The following is a 25,886-nucleotide window of genomic DNA, read 5'->3' as shown; positions in this document are numbered from 1 at the left end:
CAGACTATCAGGACAATAGCAGTTTGAAGACATAAAAATAATACATTGAAGAAATTATGATTTATAAACACTGACCACTTACTTTTATAAAGAGTCGTAATGCGTACAATGGCAGCAGAACACACTTAACACAATGCCATCTATTTGATCAACACCGACTGTTTCCCATTTGTTTTTAGTCTCATTCCTGTCAGTTATTATAAGAGCTTATACCTGGTTCGTCTGAGTCTGGGTCTGGGTCTGAATCTTGCTCTGAATCGTCTCCATAAGCCGCGAGAGAAGACAGAAGCGCACTCCTTTTACTACTCGTCATGATCCGCTCTCGCTTGCGCACACCGATGACGCTGCTTTCAATTCCGTGTGCGCATGCTCGAAGTTCTGATATTCGCGTCGCGTAAAGTACGTAAGCGTGTGGGGTTGCCATAGGTTACCGCAACGCTTTTGGAAACTTTGGCTGGACATCAAACTTTGGTTGGAGTGAACTCTCTGAAAATAATAAAACACAGCTTATTGGCAGGATTTATGAGTGACGACGCCACATTGACTGTGTAATAAGTGAGAATTCAAGAGAAAATGCCCCCCAAGCGCACCAAAAGTATTACTCCATCTGCTGTTGCTCCAACTGGGGCAGCTGCTGTTAATAAGGGCTGGGAGACAGCTCTTACCGCTGCTGTATTTGAGGAGGTAATTTATTAATTATGTAAAAGTTGTTTATCTAAAACTTTTAGCTTTATCTAGTTTATCTCTGGTTTTTACCAGAGAGAAAATAATATTTCTCATTTGAATCATTTGTGACTCCAGGTTAACTGGAGGGCCAGTGTGTCTTTGGTGCAGGTAGAGAAAGCAGAGGACGAACAGCTCATCTCTGCTCTCCTGCAAGCCGTTCAGCAACCCCTGCGCAAGCTTTTCAGTGTGCTGTCCTGGGAGAACACTCTGGAAAAGGTCTGAAATATGGTTTCGGTTCACAAGGCTGAGACTGTAGTGACAACTTAATATATGATCTTTTATTGACATAAAAAAGAAATATCATAACCAGTTACTGTAAATAAACCAGTATTCTGTGTTGCCACAGATCAATGAACTGGGAAATCCAAAGACCAGAAAGACCAAGGATGTTCCCATGTTTTTTGAGGTGAGCATTGTTATTCACGACATTTAGAAATCTATAGGTAATATGTATAGTTGTGGAACCGTTTTTGAGAAGAGTTTGGTTGCAAACATATTTACAAGTTTGGATTAATTTCAGAATCGTCATTATACCTTTTAAGACATTTAACCAGTTTGAAAGTTGTAATTTAAGCAAGATCTGGTTAAAGGGTTAGTTCACCCAAAAATGAAAATTCTCTCATCATTTACTCACCTTCATGCCATCCCAGATGTGCATGACTTTCTTTCCTCTGCTGAACACAAACAAAGATTTTTAGAAGAATTTCTCAGCTCTGTAGGTCCATACAATCCAAGTGAATGAGTACCAAACTATGAAACTTCAAAAGCACATAAAGGCAGCATAAAAGTAATTCATATGACTGCAGTGGTTAAATCCATATTTTCAGAAGCGATATGATAAGTGTGGGTTAAGTTATTATAAGTTAAGTTCTTTCTTATTATCAATCTCCACTATCACTTTCTTCTTCCTTTTTTTTTTTTTTTCCTTCTTCATGCATATCGCCACCTACTGGGCAGGGAGGAGAATGTATAGGAAAAATGGACTTAAATATTGATCTGTTTCTCACTCATACCTACCATATCGCTTCTTAAGATATGGATTTAATCACTGGAGTCTATGGATTACGTTTATGCTGCCTTTATGTGCTTTTTGGAGCTTCAAAGATTTGATTATCGTTCACTTGCATTGTATGAACCAACAGAGCTGAAATATTCTTCTAGAATTCTTAGTTTTTGTTCAGCAGAAGAAAGAAAGTCTTAGACATCTGGGATGGCATGAGGGTGAGTAAATGATGAGATAATTTTTATTTTTGGGTGAACTTTCCCTTTAATTGTGTCTGTACAAAATACAAAGATTATGTTTTCTATCTGTAATAACAATATTCTATGGTTTGTGCTCCTCTAGGTGACTGAAGTTGCAAAGTCTCTGATGGATGCTGGAGAGGAAATTACTTTAGATCTGATGGCAAAATTAATAAAGTTTCAGCTTCTGGCCATCAAAAACAATGACATTCAAAGGAGGGCTGCTGAACAGAAGGTGATTGCTCTTTAGCTGAAGTACAATAACAGTGGCTCAGAACAAATTGCACACTTAAAGTGATAGTTAACCCAAAATGAATATTCTTTCATTATTTACCCACCCTCATGTTGTTCCAAACTAGTATGACTTTCTTTCTTCAGTGGAACACAAAAGGTGATGCTGTGCAGAATGATAGGGACTGACAGCCTCAGTCACCATTTACTTTCATTGTATTTTTTTCTTCCATATAATGAAAGTGAATGGTTACTGAGGCTGAGAGTGCAAAACATCTGCTTTTGAAAAAGATGATAACAATGTTATGCAGGGGAGAATCACATTTACACCTTATATATAGATGTACTGTGTCTAAAATAATTTTGAATCAAATATGCATACAGTAGATTTGTACACAACCACATGTGTCTGATAAACACTAACACAGTGTATGTATCTCTCAGGCTTTAGAGGAAAATACTTGTGTTAAAGTCAATTCTGCCAGCAAAGATCAGGGAGGTAAAGGAGCAACAAAAGGGAAAAAAGCTGAGCTTCCGGTTCCAACCAAAGACACCAAACTCAAACGCAGAGGAGAGGAGGAGAGCACAATCAAATATATAGGTGAAACATGATTAGAGTTATCTAAAAGGTTAAAAGTACAAATTCAGATTAGTGGAACCAACTGTACTGTGCATAGAAATGTGCAAGAAATTGAAGTAAATATGAAATCAAAATTATCCTGTTTGTTTTCTTAATGCACGTTCCTGGTGTTATTGTACACTATACGGTGCATGTTTTTTTTTTTTTTTAAATGGACATTTTGTCTTTATAATTTCTCATCAAAATGTGTAACTGCCTCTGAAATGAATTATCTAAAATTAGATTGCCAGAGTAAAATAGATTGCGAACAGCCTTCTGTTCAAAATGCATGCTATGTAAAATGAGAATAAGTGTTATTATGATTACCAAACTTTAAAGCATACACTAAGCAGATTTTTTTTACCTCTGACCTGCCCTATCTGTGCAGATGATGAGCCAGACGATGGGCCACAGCACTACATCCTGATGGTGGGCTTCTACCAGCCCCATCTTATCCCTGCATTGGACTATCTTGGTATCCATGTGTCCAATGTTATTAAATTGGGCTTAGAGAGAGAAGAAGAGGAGACTCCAGAGGAAACAGAGGCAATGGAGAATAGCCACTCACCTGAAGATCAAGGCAAAATGCTTATGATTATATTGGGCTTATACTTTTAAAGCAGATGAGACAATGCATGCAGAATATGCTGGAATTAAAATCAACCAATTTTATCTTATCTGTGTTCAGAAGTTTGGACTCTGAATCAGAGGAGGCAGCAAGAGCTAGATGTGTTCTGGAAGCAGTTGGAACCAGTCTTGAATAGTGGCAGTATGGGATCCAGACTCTATGATGTGGCCAGGCTGAGCTACAGCGTAAAGACGCATTTGCTGCACCAGGACATAGGCAACACTGATGCCATGGTGAATGGAGAATAAGTGTACTTGCATGTACCACATAAGGCTACTGATTCAGATTTGTGTGATTTTATGCTTTTTGTTTTTATTATTTTTTATTTTTTTTTAATTCGGTTATGATTTCTGGTAAATTAATTAAAAAAAACATGCACTACCATTCAAACATTTGGACAAACCTACTGGTACTCATTCTTTATTTTTTACTATTTCCCACACTTTAGAATAATAGTGAGTAAAGTAATCAAAACTGTGAAATAACACAGATGGAAGTATAGGAATTATGTATTAATTATTGAAGAAGATTCCATGTATGCAGAGCACTTGTTGGCTGCTTTTCCTTCACTATCTGGTCCAACTTATCCATTTTGGGGGGGAAAAGGAAAATTAAAATGCTAGAGTAAGACTCCATTTGTTAACATTAGTTAATGCATAAGGTATCAAGAACAAACAATGAACAATATATTTTTTACAGCATTTATTCATCAATTGTTCATTGTTAGTTCATGTTAGTTCATAGTGCATAAACTAATGTTAACATATGCAACTTTTGATTTTAAAAATGTATTACTATATGTTGAAATTAACATTAACAAAGATTAATAAATGCTGTAAAATTATTGTTCATTGTTAGTTCATGTTAACTAATGTTAACAAATGGAACCTTATTGTAAAGTGTTACCAATGCAAGTTTTGTTAAGAAATTCACACATAGGCACAATGTATATTTGTCCACAAAACTAATTTCAAGAATTTAAGCATAAGCCTTGAGATCAAAAGGTTTTTAAGATCACAAGAATCATAAATTCAGTGAAGTGTGTCCAAACTTTTGACTGGTAGCACAGTAAAAGTAAGCATTTCTGATGCTCTCTTCTTATTGGGCTATCTGTCATTGTCTAGCTGGCTTTTGGAGCTGCTATATTTGAGGGTGTGGCATGTCTGCTGTATGACAGTCTTGACTGGAAGAGACAGTACTGTCATTATCTCAACTGCATGAGGCTGATCCAAGTGCCATTGGCCTGCAGACCCAATCAGTATTCCCGACAGAGCTCCTCTGAGGTACATGACTGCTCTCACAATAGTACTGCTGCTGCTAAAATGTCAGATAAAGCAACAAGTGCTTTACATATGCATTTTTTTCCAGATCAGCACTCATTATGGTTTTATATAATGAGTGTTATTTGTAATAGAGCTGATATTGGTCATGTTATATGTTTTAGGTTGTACAAACTGAAAGGAAGAAAGCAGTGACAGAGGAAGAGGAAGGTACAAGAAAAAACACACTGATTCTGCAGAAATTTTGCAGAGCTTTTGCACTTTTATTTATTTTTGTAATTTTGCCTTTGTGTACAGCTCATAATGTGTCATTTATTATAAGAGCACAAAATACTTTTCTCATTCAAATATTGTTTGCTCTATTATTTCAGCATTTGCTAAGTTTGTGCTTTAAATCCAAAACGCCCAATTTCTGGATGTAAAGTAGCATTAAACTAAATCATTATGTTTGCGCTGCAGAGTTGCAACCTAATTCTTTGGGTGCAGAGGTTGATATGAGATACTATTGTGACCTACTGGACAAGATTCCTCCTGAAATTACATCTGTACCTCTCGTACTGCACTGCATGCTGGAGCAGGTGAGCACATTTCTGACCTTAGCAATTTACATGTCTTACATTTATAAACCATTTTGACTCTGATGTACTTTTAGGGCTAAAATATGTGGTTACTACTGCTTTTGCATGCATAAATTCCTGATATACATATATTGTATGTACATGCTTTGGATGGGATTTTGTTACTTGTTTTTTTCATTGCATGCTTCTAAATAGGTGGATAGGTTGTCATTTCTTTGAAAATGTGGCTGCTTAACTCTTCCCATCACTTCCTGTGTGCTGTCTAGGTGGTTGCCTCAGAACAGGAAGTTAAGACAGGAACAGCTGATTCAGCAGAGCAGACCTTTGATAGAACAAACCAAGATCTAATCCATTACATGCTCTCATCTGTGCTGAGGCTGCCACACCCAGAAGAAGACAAGGAGGTAAATGTCTTTATCAGACCAATGCAAGAACAGAGGCTAAACTAAACTTCTAAACTCTAAACTTCTAAATTAAAATTTACACAATTGTGTGTGTGTTATGACAGAGGCTGATAAAGGATCTTGGGGTCCAGGACAGCCTGCTCAATACTGATCAGAAACCCCCACTCCTGATCAATCACCATGATGAGAGAGCGAGGAGACTCCTGCAGCTTCCTGTGAGCGTGCAAATCTACACACTCACATTCATGAAGCTGGTGATGGCCTAAAATGTCACAATCAATGGCTGCAAACACAAAGTATCTCTCATAAGGGTTTTTTTTATTTTTTATTTTTTTATTCTATGCATTTGCCCTATTGGTCCTGAAATGTTTCTACATTTCATAAGATGAATGTTGTTCAAACAAGCACATTTGATCCCTTGATCCCAAATTGTTCCCTTGTAAATTGAACATTTGTAGAAAATTCCATTTGGATGTTATTGACACAGTCATGTGAATGATATAAATATACATGAAAATAATAAACATTAATATCATATAAACCTTTTGCTAATGTTTGAGGTCCGGGGTGGCTTTGATGCAATCAGAATTGAAGCTGAAATAATGAGTCAAAGTCTTCTGTGGACCAGCCTGATGTCCAGACGCATTGAGAGTACTACTGATAGACTGGCCAGATCTCAAGAGCTTATGCACTTCTGCACTGATGGTGAGAAGGAAACCACAAACTCTTAAAGAAACTGATAAAATAACATGCATTTGCTTTTAGTGTGTTTGCAGTGTTCTCTCGGGTGTTGCTTCCACATTAGAACAACATGTGTCCCCAGTTTTGCCAAAGTACTATGTGTTTATTATTCAGTTGAAGTCAGAAAATCATAGAAAACATTCCCAGTCTTAGGTCAGTTAGGACCACTACTTTATTTTAAGAATGTGAAATGTCAGAATAATAGTAGAGAGAATTATTTATTTCAGCTTTTATTTCTTTCATCACATTCCCAGTGGGTCAGAAATTTACAAACACTTTGTTAGTATTTGGTAGCATTGGCTTTAATTTGTTTAACTTGGGTCAAACATTTTGGGTAGCCTTCCACAAGATTCTCACAATAAGTTGCTGGAATTTTGGCCCATTCCTCCAGACAGAACTGGTGTAACTGAGTCAGGTTTGTAGGCCTCCTTGCTCGCACACGCTTTTTCAGTTCTGCCCACAAATTTTCTATCGGACTGAGGTCAGGGCTTTGTGATGGCCACTCCAATACCTTGACTTTGTTGTCCTTAAGCCATTTTGACACAGCTTTCTAGGTATGCTTGGGGTCATTGTCCATTTGGAAGACCCATTTGCGACCGAGCTTCCTGGCTGATGTCTTGAGATGCTGCTTCAATATATCCACATAAATGTCCTTCCTCATGATGCCATCTATTTTGAGAAGTGCACCAGTCCCTCCAGCAGCAAAGCACCCCCACAACATGATGCTGCCACCCCTGCGCTTCACGGTTGGGATGGTGTTCTTCGGCTTGCAAGCCTCACCCTTTTTCCTCCAAACATAACGATGGTCATTATGGCCAAACAGTTCCATTTTTGTTTCATTAGACAGAGGACATTTCTCCAAAAAGTAAGATCTTTGTCCCATGTGCACTTGTAAACTGTAGTCTAGCTTTTTACGGTGGTTTTGGAGCAGTGGCTTCTTGCTTGCTGAGCAGCCTTTCAGGTTATGTCGATATGGGACTCGATTTACTGTGGATATAGATACTTGTCTACCTGTTTCCTCCAGCATCTTCACAAGGTCCTTTGCTGTTGTTCTGGGATTGATTTGCACTTTTTGCACCAAACTACATTCATCTCTATGACACAGAATGCGTCTCCTTCCTGAGAAGTTTGATGGCTGCATGGTTCCATGGTGGTTATACTTGCGTACTATTGTTTGTACAGATGAACGTGGTACCTTCAGGCATTTGGACATTGCTCCCAATGATGAACCAGATTTGTGGAGGTCCACAATTTTTTTTCTGAGGTCTTGGCTGATTTCTTTTGATTTTCCCATGATGTCAAGCAAAGAGGCACTAAGTTTGAAGGTAGGCCATAAAATACATCCACAGGTACACCTCCAATTCAGTACACCTCCTATCAGAAGCTAACTGGCTAATTGTCTAAAGGCTTGACATCATTTTTCCAAGAATTTTCCAAGCTGCTTAAGGGCACAGTTAACTTAGTGTATGTACACTTCAGACCCACTGGAATTGTGATATAGTCAATTAAAAGTGAAACAATCTGTCAGTAAACAATTGTTGGAAAAATTACTTGTGTCATGCACAAAGTAGATGTCCTAAATGACTTGCCAAAACTATAGTTTGCTAATGTTAAAACTGTGGAGTGGTTAAAAAATGTGTTTTGATGACTTCAACCTAAGTGTATGTAAACTTCTGACTTCAACTGTATGTATCTGCAGACTCTCTGAGCTGGTCTGAGCTACAGAGGCTTCTTCAGGTCTTTGTGTTTGAGAGTATGCCATTGACCTCAGTGGATGAGAACGGCTGTATTAGAGGATCACAATCAGGCCCTCCGAGCCCCACACCGTGGGACAACCCTGTCACCTTCGCCAAGAACCTTTATTGGAACAGCAGCATGGCAGCAGGTGTGACAAGAGCACAAGAGCAGACATGACAATTTTATATCTACTGTACATACAGCATTACAATTTGACTTTACAGATAAACACAAATACATATAAATTCAAAATAATTATTTGTATATCTTTAAAGAAGTGTAAACATTTTCATCTTGTACAAATCAGTTGTTTTATTGTCAAAGGATCTGCAGAAAGCTGTGTTGGGACAGAGGACCAAAAGGTATTGCTATTGTCATGTGAAAACAAGAACAAGTTGAATGTTTAAATTGAACATTTTGTGCAAACTCTTAACATACACTTACACTATCATGGGCTTTGTAAGAATTAGATTTTTAATATTCCAATGAATTGCATTAAACAGGGGAATGAAGTTACTATAACATATCTCCAAAAGACAATGATTCGGAAGCTAGAAGACTGGAACTGTGTAGAGAAGCACAGTGCGGAGGTCTTCCCTCAGGTATCCACATTTAAAATGTATTATGTCCTCTATCATTATACTGAATCATTATAAATATGGAGTGACTATTTGCACTAGGTGTAAATAGCACCTGCCACACAGTGTGGCTATTTGCACTCAAATAGTCTGGTGGAAACACAGAAATTGAAGACAAACTGCATCCCCGGTGTTGCTACAGTGGCAAAGTGTGTTAAGATGGTGAGAATGTGCTTTTTTTCCATGCGGACGACCCGGGTTCAATTCCCCCCTTTTCCCATTTTGTTTTCTGTTTCCATTCTTAATATTTCCTTTTAATACTGCTTATAATAATAAGTAAAACAAATTAATAGAACATTAATATAAAGGTTGACTGCCTCGTAGTGACTCGGTCATTGTGACAGTTGGGGAGTTGAGAGAAATCTTTGATCTGGGTAAAATTAACCATGGTTTTACTATAGTAATATTGTAGTGACCGTGTTTTTAGTGGAAGCCATAGTTTTAATGCAGTTAACCATGGTGTTACTACAGTAATATTCTGTTAATATGCAGTAGTAGCCATGTTTAATTTTTTGGTTACTATGATTTTACTACAAAATACCATAGTGATACTATGTTTACTGTAGTAAAACCATGGTATATTTTTGTAAGGTTAGGTTTAGGGAAGGAGTTGGAACTCTAAATAAACACAATAAACACACTGCAGTGATACTGTATGTTAGTATTTAATTAGGGTGCAAATAGCATCTAACACTACTTGCACTTAATGCAAAGAAGATGCTTTTTTTTTTTTTTTTTTGCTATTTACATTTAGTGTAAGTAGCATCTGTCTTATATCATTATATAGAAAGCCTATAAAATGTAAAAAAAAAAAATAATAAAAAAAAATATATATATATATATATATATATATCTGCATATCTCTCAGGTCCTCCAGTCTGCATCTGAGACCTACAGATATATAGACACATTTTACTGTAGCCGAGATAGTGCCATATATGTCATCTGCCATAATCCCATGAGCCCTCACAGGAGTTTCAGAGAATTCTGGAATGCGTCACTTCACACAGATGTTGGATTCAGGTACTTTGTCTCTTTTAAAAACTATTAGGCTACATAATTTTTTGGGGGGCAAAATTCAGTAATCACTTAGCACATGACCGATTTGTAATTTAGAGATTTAACATGATCACACAATTACTGTCTTCCCATAATGCTGAAAGATATCAGAAATACACTGCAAAAAATTATTGACAAAATCATTTATGTCTTATTTTTCAGAAGGAAATCTAAACATCCTTAAACTTAGATATATCTACTGGATAAACTAATACTGTTATCCTGTATAAACAAAAAATAATATATCTTGAATTACGTTTTTTTAGCCCATTGGCAAATAGTTTTTTTCTTGTTTTAAGTACAAATCTTATTAATTACATTTTATTAGATTCATGCTTAAATGAGTATTCCGGGTTCAATCAAAAATTTTGATTACTACAAAGGTTAATTTTGACTTGCCCATTCTTTTCTTTAAAGAAAGCAAAAATATTGGTTACAGTGAGGCACTTACAATGGAAGTGAATGGGGCCAATCCATAAATGTTAAAAAACTCACTGGTTCAAAAGTATAGTCACAAGACATGAATGTTAACATGATTTTAGTGTGGCAAAATCGCTTAATAACCTTTTCTGTGTAAAGTTATAGCCAATTTTACAGCTTCGTTGCCATGACAATGTAATGTCAACAAAGCTTAAAACCCTAAAATTACTATAAAAATGACAATTTAAACAACTTTACAGCTCACATAATACATGATTTTTAACAGAATAATTAATATAAGTGCTTTTATAAAATTATAAGCTTCACATTTCTGCCTTCAAACCCTCCAAAAATTGGCCCCATTCACTTCCATTGTACGTGCCTCACTGTAACTTAAATATTTGCTTTTTTTTTTTTTTTTTTAAAGAAAAGGAGGGACGAGTCTAAATAATTTTTTGTGGTAATCAACACTACACCACAAATGCGATTAATCTTAACTTGTATTGAACTCAGAATATTCCTTTAAAAAAAGAAACAATATGACAATGGGGTAAGAAAAATATGCAAAATTCAATTATATATTCTCTGAAAAAGTCAACAAGACAAGACAAAACATTAAAATAAACTGAATAAGAAAAACTATAAGAAAATAGTTTTTGCAGCCTACTGGAAATACGCAATATGCACTGTTCTGTACATTTTTGCTTAATTTACAGTAATGTATCTAAATAAGTCTGTAAATCAATTTGAAAATGTTGATTTTGGTTACAAAGATTAACACAGTGACATTTATATTGTTATAGGAACTACCTGGAATATGTAGCAGACTCCATTAGTGAATGGACCAGACAGGAAGAGGAAAAGTGGCAGATTGAACAGCAGAGGAAGGAGGCAGAGAGAAATATCATCCAAACCCCTTCAGAGTCCGACAGGAAAAGAGGCAAAACAGCCATTCATATCTGTTGTCTAATACATGAGTCTCTGAACATGTAGATAACAAATCAATACATCCAATTTTATATACATTTTTTTGGAAAAAGTTCAAGGTGCTATGAATGGGATATTTGAGCAATTGTTAATATTGAGTTTAACACTTTCTCACTCTCTTTTAGACTCACCAATAGAGTCTCCAATGTCAGACACAGCAGAGCCATACATAAGAGAGGACTCTCTCAAAGTGAGTTTAAAAACATCCTTTTTAATGAATGCTAGTGAAATAATGTGCAAATATATTGTGTAGTCTACAAATCTGCTCTTGGAAAAGCCTCACTTCTTATATTGATTGGAGTATTCTTATGTTTGGCCTGTCGTTTACTTGTTTACTGTAGGCCTGGAAAATTGAGCAGGATAGATTGATAGAGGAGGAGCAGTTAAAAAAGATGAAGAAGGAGAAAGGAGGAAAAGCAACACCAAAAGTAGCAGAGACAACAGACTCTGCAAAGGACAACAAGAAAACCCCACAGTCCTCAAGAAAGAGCAGAGTTTCCGAAACATCCAACTCAGCAACACAAGCTAAAGACAAGACCAGAGACACTCCAGAGACACCTCAAGAACTAGCCAATGAGAGAAGAACAAATGTCTGAAATTGATATTGCATTATATAATTGTTTGTCAAATAATTTTTAATAGTATTTAATTGTTATGAGTGTGAAGTTATTCGCCCTAAATAGATTCAGACTAACAGTATTAAATCGGTTCTTTGTAATTAAATGGAAATATATATTTTGTGCAGGTATTCACAGGCTACTGTTTAAATGGGAAATTGGCACAGGTCACCGGTAGTGTTCAGTCTGTTTATCCCTGTGACGGAGGACAAATAGACGTGGAGAGTTTTCACTTCATACAAGGTTTGAGAAACTAAAATTGCAAAATAAAATGTACATGCACACATACTGTGTATACACAGACATTTTTGTTGTGTTAGAGCTTGTATACCTTAATTATATAGGTTTGGTTTCCATCTTCAGGGTTGAGACAAGTGAAATTATGTGTGAAAAAGGATGGCCATCACTTTTACACACACATTTCAGAGCGTAAAACAGAACAGGACAAACTGATTGACATCAGTATGCTGGATAAACAAGGTATGTGAATCTGTGCAGTTCAATATTTGGTTACTTTGGTCATTTAGTGTGAGCTACTTGAAGGGACAGTTCACCCAAAAATTTAAATTCTCTCATTATTTACTCACCCTTATGCCATCCCAGATGTGTATGACTTTCTTCTGCTGAACCCAAATGAAGAATATCTCAGCTCTGTAGGTCCATACAATACAGGTGAATGGTGACCAGACCTTTCAAGCTCCAAAGATCACGTAAAGGCAGCATAAAAGTAATTCATATGACTCCAGTGGTTTAATATATGTCTTCTGAAGCGATGCAATCATTTTGGATGAGAAACAGATCAATATTTCTATCCTTTTTTACTAAAAATCTCCACTTTCACTTTCAGAACGTGAAAGTGAAAGTTTATAATGTATTGTAGAAAAGGACTTAAATATTGATCTGTTTCTCACCCACACCTATCATATCCCTTCTGAAGACATAGATTGTGCCTCTGGAGTCATATGGATTACATTTATGTTGCCTTTATGTGATTTTTGGAGCTTGAAAGGTCTGATTACCATTCACTTGTATTGTATGGACCTACAGAGCTGAGATATTCTTCTAAACATCTTCATTTGTGTTTAGAAGCAGACAGAAAGTCTGAGAACGATGAGAGAATTTTCATTTTTGGGTGAACTATCCCTTTAAACTGTCTTGCTCAAGAGCAAAAAACCCAGTTCTTGGATTTAACCTGATTTTGTATTATCAGCCCTGATTCATGACCATAATTGTACAAAACACTCAAGTTCATTTGTGAATTAAATTTCCTGTGAACACAATGGAATTTAGGAATTGTTTATAACTTTGTTTATACATTTATGTAACTAATATTTATCAATATTGTTTTGCCAACTCCAGCTTCTCCAGGAGTCAAATCAGATTGTGAGACAGAGAAATGTGTCTCTTTCTATGCTGTCCTGGCCAATGGCATTCAGATCTCCTGCAGTCAGAGCAGCCCAAACAAAACAGGAGCTCAAACTAAACAAAATGAAGCCACCAGCTTTTCTACACACCAACAATTACAGGAACAGGTGACTGCACAAAGAATAGTGATAGTACAATTTTATTATTTGGTTGTTAGTTAAGTTAGTTAGTTGCCATTAGTTAAAGGAATGTTTTGGGTTCAATACAAGTTAAGCTCAATCGACAGCATTTGTGGCATAATGTTGATTACCACAAACAATATTTTCGACTCGTCCATCCTTTACTTTAAAAAAAGAAAAAATTTAAAGTTACAGTGAGGCACTTACAATGGAAGTGAATCGAGCCATTTTTTGGAGGGTTTAACGCAGAAATGTGGAGCTTATTATTTATAAAAGCACTTACATGAATTCTTCTGTAAAAACGTGTGTATTATATGAACTATAAAGTTTTTTAAATCTTAATTTTTACAGTAATTTTAGGATTTTAATGTTTGTTGACATTACATCATCATGGCAAAAAAGTTGTAAATTTGGCTATAACTTTACACAGAAAAGGTTAGTAAGCGATTTTATTACATTAAAATCATGCTAACATAGATATTGTTTAAATCTTGTGTCTATACTTTTGAAATAGTGAGTATTTTAATGTTCATAGATTGACTTCCATTGTAAGTGCCTCATTGTAGCCCAGATTTTTGCTTTTTTTAAAAAAAATGAGGGGCAAGTCAAATTGGATTTTTTTGGTAATCAATATTATGCCACAAATGCTGTCGATTGAGCTCAACTTGTTTTGAACCCAGAATATTCCTTTAAAGGAGGATCTGTCTATATTATTTACATAAACATTGGCTTATGATCAGTATATAACTGATAACCTCTATTTTTCCTCTATTGTATCATTTTAGCACAGAAGTAGTCAAACAATATATTACACTGATCTTGATGTTTTTCTTCTTTGCCTTCCCAGCCAGCAGGTGCTGAGGTCGAGTCTGAGTCAACAGACAGTTCCGCTCCTCCTCCGGTTCTAAATCTACATGTGTCAGTGCCCAATGGACTCATCCTGCACTTTGATTTTGAAGATTCAGCAGGTGAGCTGTTTAAATTCAATTACACAATGTCTTTGGCAGCATGCATCATATACAGGGCATCACTTTTTTATATAAATTGTCTTTTTTTATATATATATATAATATATATATACAAAATAGGTCTGACTGAACAATTTATTGATTTCTATGTATGTATAAGGTGATATCTTTGTTTGCAGATGGAGATGCCAATGGTCGGTCTCTGCTAGTACGGCAGAGGTTCTACAGTGTTGAGTCCAATACAGTTCTCACTCCAGACATCAGCATACACACTGAGGTCTCCAGGGTCATCACGAGCAAAGGCACTGTCATAAAACACATGAGAGATAGATCTACTGAGGTATTCATACATATATGTGTGTATTAGGGTTTATCTGGTATACACACTGTGCAAGTACATAGTTTCAGAGAAACAAAACATGCACAAGTCCTGAGGGTACAATCAGGGCTGGATCTAGGGGAGTGCTGGCGTGGGCTTTGCCCCCCAAATGCAAGTGAAGCAAAGGGTCGAATTGTATCGTCATGTCGCTAACCCTAACAAAATGTGCTGGAACTCAAAACACATGAACTGGGTTCATCCCCAGTGCCGGCTATTGTAGCTTAAAAGGTACAGTTTAGTACTTTTTTTTTTCTAAAGGTGTATGGGTCTACACCACACACAATATGCATGAAAAAAGAATTAGTAAGTAAAGGTAATATTGCATAATAAGCACACTCCGTATGAAACCAAGACTCAAGTCCCTAACAAAGATAGTTTGTGGGGGGGGGGGGGGCAGGTTTATGTGGTTTACTAGGACTTTTTTAGGTTACAAACTGGTAATTACAAGGGTATTATGCTATAAATGTGGTTTATGAGGACATTTCTAGAAATGTTCTAAATTATGTTTTTAGGAAAATGTAAAAATGCAGTTTTTTTGTGAGGGTTAGGTTTAGGGGTAGGGTTAGGGGATAGAATCTATAGTTCGTACAGTATAAAAATCATTATGTCTATGGAGAGTCCTCATAATGATAGCTGCACCAACTTGTGTTGTGTGTGTGTGTGTGTGTGTGTTTTAGGTCTTGTTTGCAGACAGTACAGTCAGTAGAAGCCCAGACTCTGGACCAGTATGTGTGCTGGTTCCTCACTTACCAACAAAGGAGGCGGAGCCTAACAAAGAGCTGACTGTGGACAACAAAGATACTAAAGACAAGAAAGGTAACAAACTTCAGAGAAGAACAAAGAAATACATTAATAAGCCCTATTAATCTCTATTCACACTGACAGCTATTAAATCACTAGAGTTCGCAAAGTCTCTGTGCTGTTGGTTGCTAGTTGGCATCCTTACCCGACTGCAGTATCCAACTCTATTAGGTGGCGGATCACTCTCTGCATTCCCATCACCAACAGTAGCCATCGCTCTTGTTGCTAGAAATCAACAACCCTCATCTAAAATGAATGACTTCCTATTGTTTTGTCGCTGCAAATCACTGTCAGGGTGAACGCCTTTTTAGGGTTATCTTTTATTTGTCCACACAATGTTTAATATAAATTAAAAGAATAGACTGTGGGAGGTAACAAGTGCATAGCTAAAAATAAATATGCAGCTTCTGTCATTCACAGGCAAGGTTAACTCTAAGGTGAATGTGGAAGTTCTTCCAGAGCCAACAGTAAATGAAAAGCAAAACTGGTGTCTTGAGGTTACTGGAGGTTCCTGGACCACCACCACCCCCTCTGGCCTCAGGATCGCCTCTGTAGGAAAAAAGGAAGTAGATGTGCAGCCCATATTGACCTATCATGCTACAGACCCCTTTAGTGGGACAGTGAGTGCTTTGTTAGTCAAAACTACACCTTCTTTTGTGTCCATAGCAAATTAGTCAACCAAAGAATGGACCACTGCAATGTCAGTTTCAGCCAATATTTAATGTATTTTTTAAGACTCACATATTGCTGTAATGAAATGTGTAGGTTGTGGTCACAAGGGAGGACAAAGTGCTGTCTGTGTTGAGGACTGATGGAACAGTGATAGTGGATCATGCAGATAGAACACGTATTACCACCTTCTACCAGCAGAGGGAGCCACAACATCTGAACTCAGGTACAAAGTAGGGATGGATGATACCAATTATTTTCTTTTCAATTTGATACCAAGTACTATCAAGGCCAATATCGCTGACATTGGTTCAGTACCGATACCTCTATGTAAATGATTTATTTTTTGCAATTTCTCGTGATAAAAATGGGTAATTTTAGCCATTTGACATTATATTTTAAGCCATTATTATTTCTTTTTTTGCAAATTATAAGACTCCATTTTTAATCTATTTTCAACTATCAATAAATTATATAAAAACAACAGAACATTTTCAATATTTAAATTTTTTTTTAATCAAAATTAATTTTAATTTTAATACATTTATAACAAACGAACATTTGCTCTGTTCGTTCTGAGCAGAAACTGTATTTTTTCTTTCTTTTTTCTGGTTCCAGCATTCCCCAGCCTCCTTTACAATTGGTGACCGGTTAGAACGAAATAAAAAACGTTTAATAACTTTCTTTTTAAAATGACAGTACTCTGTGCTAGGGGTGAGTGATATACCAGTTGCAGTGTTGCCAGATTTCACAAGAGAAACAAGTGACCTGGTCTGGAAAAACATGCTCAAAATAAGGGACTTGCCTCAACCAAAATATGCAATAATTAGCATTTAGGCAAAGAAATGTGTGATGCAGCAGTTTCCTTCAGGATCAAAGCACATGCTTATCATGTTCCAATTAAAAGAGTGAAGCCCCATTTCTTGGGCACCAGAAAGTGGTGTAATCCTGAAAATGTACTGTGATAAATCCTTTGGTCTTCAGTTATATGGAAAAAAAATTATCTGAATGAAATTAACCAGTTATTAACAGGTTACCAGCATTTAAAAATAAAGTTTCCGCACAGTTTTCGGTTACGTTCTGCAAAATAAATAGTTTGTTTTGTTTCCTTGAATCGTTTTTAGTCCCTTGATCAATATCGTAAGTATCAATACTTTATTATCAATCTGTCCATTGCTTGTACAAAGACATAAATATGGTATGAATAAGGTATTACCTTATTTATAAATAAGGTAATGCTGTAAAATTACAAATAGGTCTTACCACATATGCAGTTTTGATAGCAAATATATGAAAATACTTAACAAGATGGGCCTGATGCTAAAAAAAGTAATTTTTTTTACACTCTAACTATAGTTTAACCATTATTTCCCTGTTTTAAGCAAAGTAGACTATCAGTGTAAAGGCCTTCTCCATCCCTCACTCTGTAAAATCTGATTTCAGGAGACAAGCTGGTTAGGGTGGAGAAAGCTGAATTTGCCACAGTAATAATGGACTATGAGAGAAGAACTTGTGATGTTCTCTTTGGGGATGGCACTTCCATTAGTGCTACTGCTCATGGATCATATAAAGTAAGAGGATGGATGGATGAATGGATGGATGGATGGATGGATGGATGAAAATAATTGTCAGCCTGTCTCACTCTCTGTTTAATGTAGATTTATCCTTGCGGAGGTGGTGTCCTTTACATTGATAAGGATGGTGGAGCAGTGTATTCATCTCAACAGACTAAAGAAGGACCAGAGAGTGAACATCTAAGCCAATATGTGATGAACCATAGTGCAGATCTTCTCTGCCACATGACGGACCCAGAGGGGAACCAGTTTCAAGTACTGTTCATGATATGTTTATAGTAAACAAAATTTCTCAAACGCTGATACCATTCATAATAATTAATTTAAACTTTAGCAAACAAAGTTCTATGGGTACTGTAAATGATGTTACAAAGTTGCAATTGTTAAATACAGCTAAATGTAATATTTATTTATTTTTACATTTAAGATCAAGTAAATACATTATTGCCAAGTAGAACAGACTCTTTTATCTAAGTCACTGTGAAAATGTTAATGCTGTGTGCAGGTTAATAAAGATGGGCAGATCAATGTCATGGTTAATGGATCAGAACAACAGTCAATGAGAGAGCTAGCAGAGCTTCAACAGAATGCTGACTTTAAAACACACCCACCCAGGTAAGTCCCTCTCTGCCTGTATAGTACTGAACTACCTCCCAAGAAAAATCTATAGGGTAGGATAAAAATATCCAAGAAAAACCAACAGCAACTGAAAAAAAAAAAATTACAGCTAAATGCCAAAGCATTTTTTATGCATTCAAAGGGAAGCTAGGAAATCAACTAAAATAAATATGTTGCTTTTTCTTTTTTGTGTCTTTGAGGTTGTTTGTGGTGCATGAGGATGTATCAGCCTCAGAGTTGCTGAGAGCTCAGGATGTTGAAGTTCTGCTGCAGAATGTTTATTGTGACTCCTCCATCGCTGTTCTGACAGATCCACTACCAGATTCACAAGGTGAGGACACAGTTTCCATTCATCTGGTGCATTATGTTACTGGCATTTATTCTGCCAGCTTAAAAACACTATGAAAAGGCTTGATGAGTGCAGTTTTCTCTTTTGTGTTTATGTACACTCACTGAGCACTTTATTAAGAACACCTGTACACCTACTTATTCATGCAGTTATCTAATCAGCCAGTCGAGTGGCAGCAAGGCAATGCATAAAATCATGCAAATACAGGTCAGGAGCTTCAGTTAATGTTCACATAAACCATCAGAATGGGGAAAATATGTGATCTCAGTGATTTTGACCGTGGCATGATTTTTGGTGCCAGAAGGGCTGGTTTGAGAATTTCTGCAACTGCTGATCTCCTGGGATTTTTACGCACAACAGTCACTAGAGTTTACTCAGAATGGTGCCAAAAACAAAAAACATCCAGTGAGCAGCAGATCTGCGGGCGGAAACACCTTGTTGATGAGAGGGGTCAACGGAGAATGGCCAGACTAGTTCGAGCTGACAGAAAGGCTGCCATAACTCAGATAACTACTCTGTACAATTGTAGTGAGCAGAATAGCATCTCAGAATGCACAACATGTTGAACCTTGGATAGAACCTCAGAAGACCAGGCACTTTTTTAGGACCATAGTGTTCAGTGATTGTATTTGATATTGAAACATTTTAAAATAGCCAATAGGCTTTAGTTTACATCACAGCCCTGAACCATGATTTGCTGCATGCTATTGCTTGTCGGTGTAATATGGTATTGAGGGGAGGGACATTCACATTCTAGAAAGCATTTTTCCCAGAAGAAAAATACGTAAAAAGTGAGAAGTAAAATTTTAAATGCATACAACTGCTTAAAGTTTACTTTGTCAACTTTTAGGAGTACACTTGCATACAGACGCCCTCAACACTACTTTACTTGAAGTACTTTTTAAAGTAATAATTTTAAGTCATGTATTTTTATCAAACCCAATATGGAATGACCATTTTTGCACAAGTTCAGGCAGCAAGAATAATATGTGGTGTTTAAATTTATTTTAAACCAATCTGTATTAATTCTAAACTTCTTTATCCAGAATCACTTGGTATTACTCTGCTAAGGCCCTGCCCTCAAGACATCAGCTCTCATTGGCTCTTACCCATGCAAGATGATGACATCATTCCCACCCACCTCAAATCCAGGAAATGGGACTCATTCTCTGCATTTGAGGTAATACATAATCTATAGGTAATCCATCTCAAATGGAAATTTTCTGTTAGTATTAACAGCAGTTTGCACAAGTTTTCTTTGGAACTGCTTGGAAGGCTTTTATTTTTTCAAAACAAATCTCAAATTGCATACCCCAGTTGTTTTGTCATTAAAAAAAAAATTATTTTTATTTTTTATGGCTTTGCCAAGGAGTCTTTATATGTATATAAAATGCCTATAAATGAATGACATGTCTATAAGGCCTATTCTTGTATGACAAATTTGTTGCCTATATCTGGCCCTTAGAAGAAGACTCCAGGCCCCCCTTTTGGAACCACCCTTGGTTGTGGTCTTGAGTTCAAGGAGAAACCCAAGTCTAGTGCTATCCGAGTCCAGGCAGTTTTAGAGTGCCCTGATGTGCTACTGGTTCATCAGATTACCCAGCATCCACCTGTCACTGAATCACTGCGCAGAAAAATCAAGGAGAAAGTCAAGGTGCTCTTCTTCCCATTGCAGCAAACGTGTTTCTTTTTAAATTTAAAGGGATAGTTCACCCAAAAAAACAAAAAAAAACAACAACAATCTGTCATCATTTACTTAACCTCATGTTGTTCCAAACCCATGTGATTTTCTTTCCTCCTTGAACACAATATAAGATGTTAGGTAGAATGTTAGCCTCAGTCACCAATCACTTTCATTGCATCTTTTTTCCATACAATGAAAGAGAATGGTGACTGAGGCTGACATTCTGCCTAGTATCTCCTTTTGTGTTCCATAGATGAATCTCATACAGGCTTGGAACAACAAGAAGGTGAGTAAATGATGACAAAATTTCCATGTTTGAATATCATCCCTTTAACCTACTTAACCCTCCTACGATAACATAAAATGTCAGTGAAAACCTTCACGTTGCTCTCACTTCCCTTCGAAAATGTTTGTTCTGCAATTGACAAGTTACTAGGTATATTTACAAAACTGGGGATCCACCCAATGAATTGCATATAAACATGGAATATTTAATTCAACAGGCATATTTGGACCAGCTGCTACAGAGAGAGAATCAGTGGGAGAAGATGCAGTTGAAAGATCCACGTACAGCAGAGGAACGAGTTCATCAGACTGATCTACTTCAGCTTGTACTGGTCTGACAAGATCCAACATCATATTTTTTTAAAGGCATAGATCACCCACAAATGAACATTCTGTCATCATTTACTCACCCGTATGTTGTTCCAAATCTGTATGCTGGTATCTTTTTTAGAATGGAACATAAAAAGTGATTTTATGAATGTACTGGTTGTTCTTTGCCATGCAATTACAATGAATGGGGAGCTAAACTTTTAAATTCAAAGAGGATGCCCCCTAAATATATTCTTAAAGTAGTCCATATGACTTGTGCTGCTGTATTCCAAGCAGTGTTGGATACTTAAAAAATAGTAATCCTCTACAAATTACTAATTATTTCTCTAAAATTGTAATCAGATTACTTTAATGATTACATAATTGAAAAGTAATCACAATACTAATTACTTTACTTTTAAGTTACTTTCTAAAACACTTTTCCGCTTTAAAAAATTAAATATTTCTAACTTCATTGTTACACACAAGTCATACTGTACACTCAGCACCTCACATTTCTCCTTCACTGCATTACCACCATCGGGCCAGTAACTCCACAGCATTGCCCAAAATCCTGCCCTTAATACACCGCTGCGGTGCCAACATCACACACATTTCACAAGCAAGAAAGAAGCTCAAGCTAATGTATAATATTATCTAGTACAACCCCAATTCTGAAAAAAGTTGGGACAGTATGAAAAATGCTAATAAAAACAAAAAGGAGTGATTTGTAAATTATATTCACTCTTTGCTATATTGAAAGCACTACAACTACACATTATATGTTTTAACCTGTGAATTTCATTGTTTTTTTATGTAATTTCAAATCAGATGATTGCAACACGCTCCAAAAAAGTTGGGACAGTCGAGTGTTTTCCACTGTGAAACATCACCATTTGTTCTAATTAAGCATTTGGGCACCGAAGACACAAGTTTGTTAAGTTTAGAAAGTGGAATTTTCTCCCATTCATCCATTATGTAGGTCTTTAGCTCCACAATTGTACGGGGTCTTCGTTGTCATATGGTGTGCTTCATAATGTGCCACACATTCTCAATTGGAGACAGGTCCCAACTTTTTTGGAATTGGATTGTATCTAGAATATTGAGTTTATATCAAAACTAAACAGCAAGAAAAGTTAGCGTTGACAACTCACAGAGTGTAACTGCAATGGTGTCCCGAGTGGTCTCTCCAAACTGACCAAACCATGGAAAGTAATTTCTCTGGACATCGCTTTGTCCATTGGCCATTTTAATGGATTTGTTGTGTGCCCACATTTTTTTATTTCTTTTTTCCCAAACCTGTACTATTGTGCGCTGGATACACAACCTGGGATGTCTAGTGAAACTCTGCCTTTGACATTGAACCCGCCTGAGTCCCTGGTTGGCCATTGGCCCCGAGAAAGCCCAGAGGAGGCACAATGAAGCCTCGGAATTGACAGTGGGAACGCAACTGGCCCTGGCACGCACTAGCACGCCCTCATTTGGCCCAATAGTGGAAACATGGCTATTGGCTCGTTATGGGCCATAATTTATGTATTCTACATAAATAATACAGTATATTAGAAATAAGCATAACCTTATAATGTACTTTAAAGTAATTAAATTAACTGAAAATCAATAGCTGTAATCTGATTACAAGAATTTAAATGTAATGCATTACACTACATTTTTGACTAAAAACTAATTAGATTATAGTAACTAATTAATTTGTAATTGGATTAGACCCAGTACTGATTCCAAGACTTCTGAAGGCATATGAAAGCTTTGGGTAAGTTTATTAAATTTAAGGAGTTTCATTTTAGGGTGAACTATTCCCTTAATATAGCTTTTAGAATATGTTAATGCCTATTATTTAACATTTCGTCATTCAGAGGTGATATTTTACTTTATGTCTTCAATACTAGCTTGGCTTAAGCTAATATAAATTTAAACCTTACTTTTGTTTTAGTCCCTTCCTGATACTGAAGGTCCTCCAGTTGCCGTGGGGATAAGGCCTCTGTCAGGTGAGAACATTTATATGAGTAATGTTAATAAAAATTAGAAATTTCTAAGTTAACAAACTGCATAATAATGCCAAAAATGTTTAATCAGGAAGTTTTAACATTTTTAGAATAAAACTTAATTTGAAAAGTAATTTGTGTCTGCACAATTAATTGACAATAAAATAAGCATTTTTGATGTTTTAAATGTACTTGTTTAACAACTCACTGATGTCCCTTAGACATTTTCTAAAAACAATTTCTAAACAAAAATATATTCCCCTAAAAACCTACATATAGTATAAATCAGCTCAGTTCCCTCTTTCAAGTCTATTTTTATTTTCATAAAGTTTTATATGCTGCACCTATACTGCCTTTGTACACCTCAAGTCTTTAAGATCCTCCTAGTCTGCTAAGTTGACTGAAAGCTGAACTGTCATAAACAGTGAAGATCTCATATTAAGGTTTATTTGTGTTTTTGCTCTTTTCCCAGCTGATGTGGCATCTCTTTATACTCAAGCAGTAAGAGCAGCCCAACATCCTGACAAGCTAGAGGAAAAGACAGAAGGGAAATTTCCTGAGTGGTATTGCATATTTACTCGTCTTCTCCATGGTGCATCTGTCTGTGCCTCTGTACACATTACAAAGAAGTTTTTTTGTTGCATTAGTAGACCAGAAAAAGAGATATCAAAAGCAGCCCTCTGATAAGCAATGTGCATATCACATCAGCAAATGTACTGGAATTTATAAATAGAAAACAAACCACAGGTAAAATGTTACTGAAAAGTGAGAGTTTGTGGTTATTAATAGCTTTTATATCATTACTCTCACTTCTGCCTTTACAGCGTCAGTAAACAGAAGCAAAACTCTTTGTGGGAAAAAAGAATTAACCAGCGCAGGTAAATAGTTATTCTGTTTGAAAGGTTTGGGTTTCAAAAGTTCAAAGAGGGTGATGCATAAACTGGTTTTTTATTATTATTCAACATTCAGGCAAGAACTCCAAAAGCAGAGAAGTCAAAGAAATGCAATCAGACACCAGATCGTTACTCCATACTTTCATCCTGAGCTGAAGGAGCTGAACTCATTCTTCAAAACTGTCTGTATATTTCATTAAGACCTTGCTATTCTCCAAATAAGTGCAATGAGGTCAATTTTTTCATAGTTTATAGCTTATTTAGAGTATTTTTATGAATGCAAATTCTCAGATTGAAATCTGTAATGTTTAGACTCTTGTTCTAGATCAGAGAGATGTGTTAATGATTTAAATGTTATTGTTTTCTGTTAGGATCTAGACTTGAACTCTCTCTCCATGGATCTTCCACCGTTCCCTCATAAAAGAGACTCCAGGGTGCACAGTTTTTCCAAGAACTCTTCATCAGGCAGAAGTAGTTCAATTTCCTTTTAGCATTAGAGAAAAACAATGATACTTAAGTGATTTTTTTTTTTTTTTAATGAAAAGATCCTAAACTGATTTTGGGTAACTTTTGGTATTGATTTTAACAATGCAGATGTTTTTAAAAACATTTAATAGCTTTGCCATTTCTTTCTTCTTTCAAGTTTCCTTGCATCTTTCTATGCATAAAAGGTATAATGTTTAATTACCACTTCCTGGAAACATCCCACTCCAACCTGTTCTCTTAGTCATACAGAAATTCTTAATTTCTGACCATATCAGAAATAAATGCCTAAAATAACTATTTTTTACTTATTTTATTAGGTGTACAAACAACCAGTTTTGTATCCATTCTTAAGAATTTATGTGCACATATATTTTTTACAAATACAAAGGCTAACGTAGAGTAACAGAACATTTTGCGATTTTCAGGCTGATTACCTGACACACCTTTACACAGTATTTTATTAATGGAAGGAGAAAATAATTACAACACCTTCATTAAAAAATACTAAGAGAGAATTGATAATGAAGGTGATAATGAAATATATATTGTATATAATGATAATGAAATCAGCAAGTTTCACTTTAAAATTTTTCTTTGAAAAATTCTTAGCAATAAACTTGAAGGTGTGTGGGTGGAAATGCTTAGTGAGCAACATGTGGTAAAGAATGATTCAGCAAATGTCACATAAAAACTGCCCTTATTATGTTTTATGAACCAGTCTGTGTGCTTTGAAAAGACTTCGGTGCACAACCAGCTTTTTTTTTTTAAATATTGCAATTAAAACCAAAATTTGTCTTTCTCAAATTTAAACCATGGCACAATATTTGTATACTGTCATTGAACAAACTTTGGTACAGATTTGCTACAGTAAACATATCTGACTGACACTATCAGCCTCATGTCCTTAGTAAAGCTTCATCTGTACACTGAAAACCCTAATAAGTTAACTTTACTGAATTGATTGAGTAAACTTGTTTCTCAATTGAACAGAGTAATGGCGTCTCCAAAACGTGTGCACTTAAGTTCACCTAACTTGGTATTCATAAAGAATGAACTTAACTATTTAAGTTAAGGTAACTAAATGCAAGTAGACTAAACTCAGATTTGCTATTTAAATATTGTTGTTTCTACTTAATTTAATTGACTCAGATTTAGATCATACAATAACACAGCTCAAATTAAGATTATAACTGATTCTAGGTGAATCATAAAATATACTCAATTCTCCACAAATACATACATGCCTGTACTTCAGTTGCACATGTACAAGGAGAACTGAGTGTTAACAAGGTCCAAAATGTCCAAAGGGGACACAGATCACTCGAATGGGACATCATACGAAACAACTATTTGGACTAAATAAATAAACGAAAAAACAAAACTAAAATAATACTGCAAAAGAGCTAAAACCTCTATTAAT

General features: G+C 36.0%; 2 protein-coding genes across 6 annotated transcripts in view; one reads left to right on the top strand and one right to left on the bottom strand.

Moving 5' to 3' along the window:
• The window catches only part of LOC127414732 (SAP30-binding protein-like), a 145,352-nt gene extending 145,010 nt beyond the window's left edge, over positions 1-342 (bottom strand). For 2 of the 5 annotated variants that reach the window (XM_051652966.1, XM_051652967.1), the window contains exon 1: positions 214-326. In XM_051652966.1, the coding sequence (XP_051508926.1) occupies positions 214-313 (100 nt within the window). In that variant the 5' untranslated portion in view covers positions 314-326. Of the gene's footprint in view, positions 1-213 lie in introns of all 5 variants that reach the window. The other 3 variants (XM_051652968.1, XM_051652965.1, XM_051652964.1) reach the window with 2 other exon arrangements.
• Positions 343-573: 231 nt separating this feature from the next.
• LOC127414714 (sperm-associated antigen 17-like) lies at positions 574-25,384 on the top strand. Its single transcript, XM_051652921.1, is given in 40 exon segments — positions 574-684; positions 802-942; positions 1,073-1,132; positions 2,072-2,203; positions 2,644-2,800; positions 3,207-3,398; positions 3,507-3,694; positions 4,571-4,729; positions 4,891-4,946; positions 5,190-5,304; positions 5,571-5,708; positions 5,813-5,923; positions 6,269-6,413; positions 8,149-8,334; positions 8,511-8,548; positions 8,690-8,788; positions 9,693-9,847; positions 11,107-11,243; positions 11,428-11,480; positions 11,632-11,880; positions 12,036-12,150; positions 12,271-12,387; positions 13,267-13,439; positions 14,299-14,419; positions 14,599-14,759; positions 15,476-15,614; positions 16,020-16,219; positions 16,365-16,494; positions 17,712-17,839; positions 17,927-18,097; positions 18,348-18,457; positions 18,661-18,791; positions 19,856-19,989; positions 20,275-20,463; positions 20,997-21,110; positions 23,036-23,090; positions 23,560-23,650; positions 23,912-23,965; positions 24,057-24,162; positions 24,352-25,384. Coding segments are annotated over 40 exon segments (5,181 nt in total). The 3' UTR covers positions 24,472-25,384.
• The last annotated feature ends 502 nt before the right edge of the window (positions 25,385-25,886 follow it).

The sequence above is a fragment of the Myxocyprinus asiaticus genome, chromosome 24 (genome assembly GCF_019703515.2).
Source record: "Myxocyprinus asiaticus isolate MX2 ecotype Aquarium Trade chromosome 24, UBuf_Myxa_2, whole genome shotgun sequence".
In the NCBI taxonomy this organism is placed as follows: domain Eukaryota; kingdom Metazoa; phylum Chordata; class Actinopteri; order Cypriniformes; family Catostomidae; genus Myxocyprinus; species Myxocyprinus asiaticus.
This window is presented reverse-complemented; position numbering and strand designations above follow the sequence as displayed.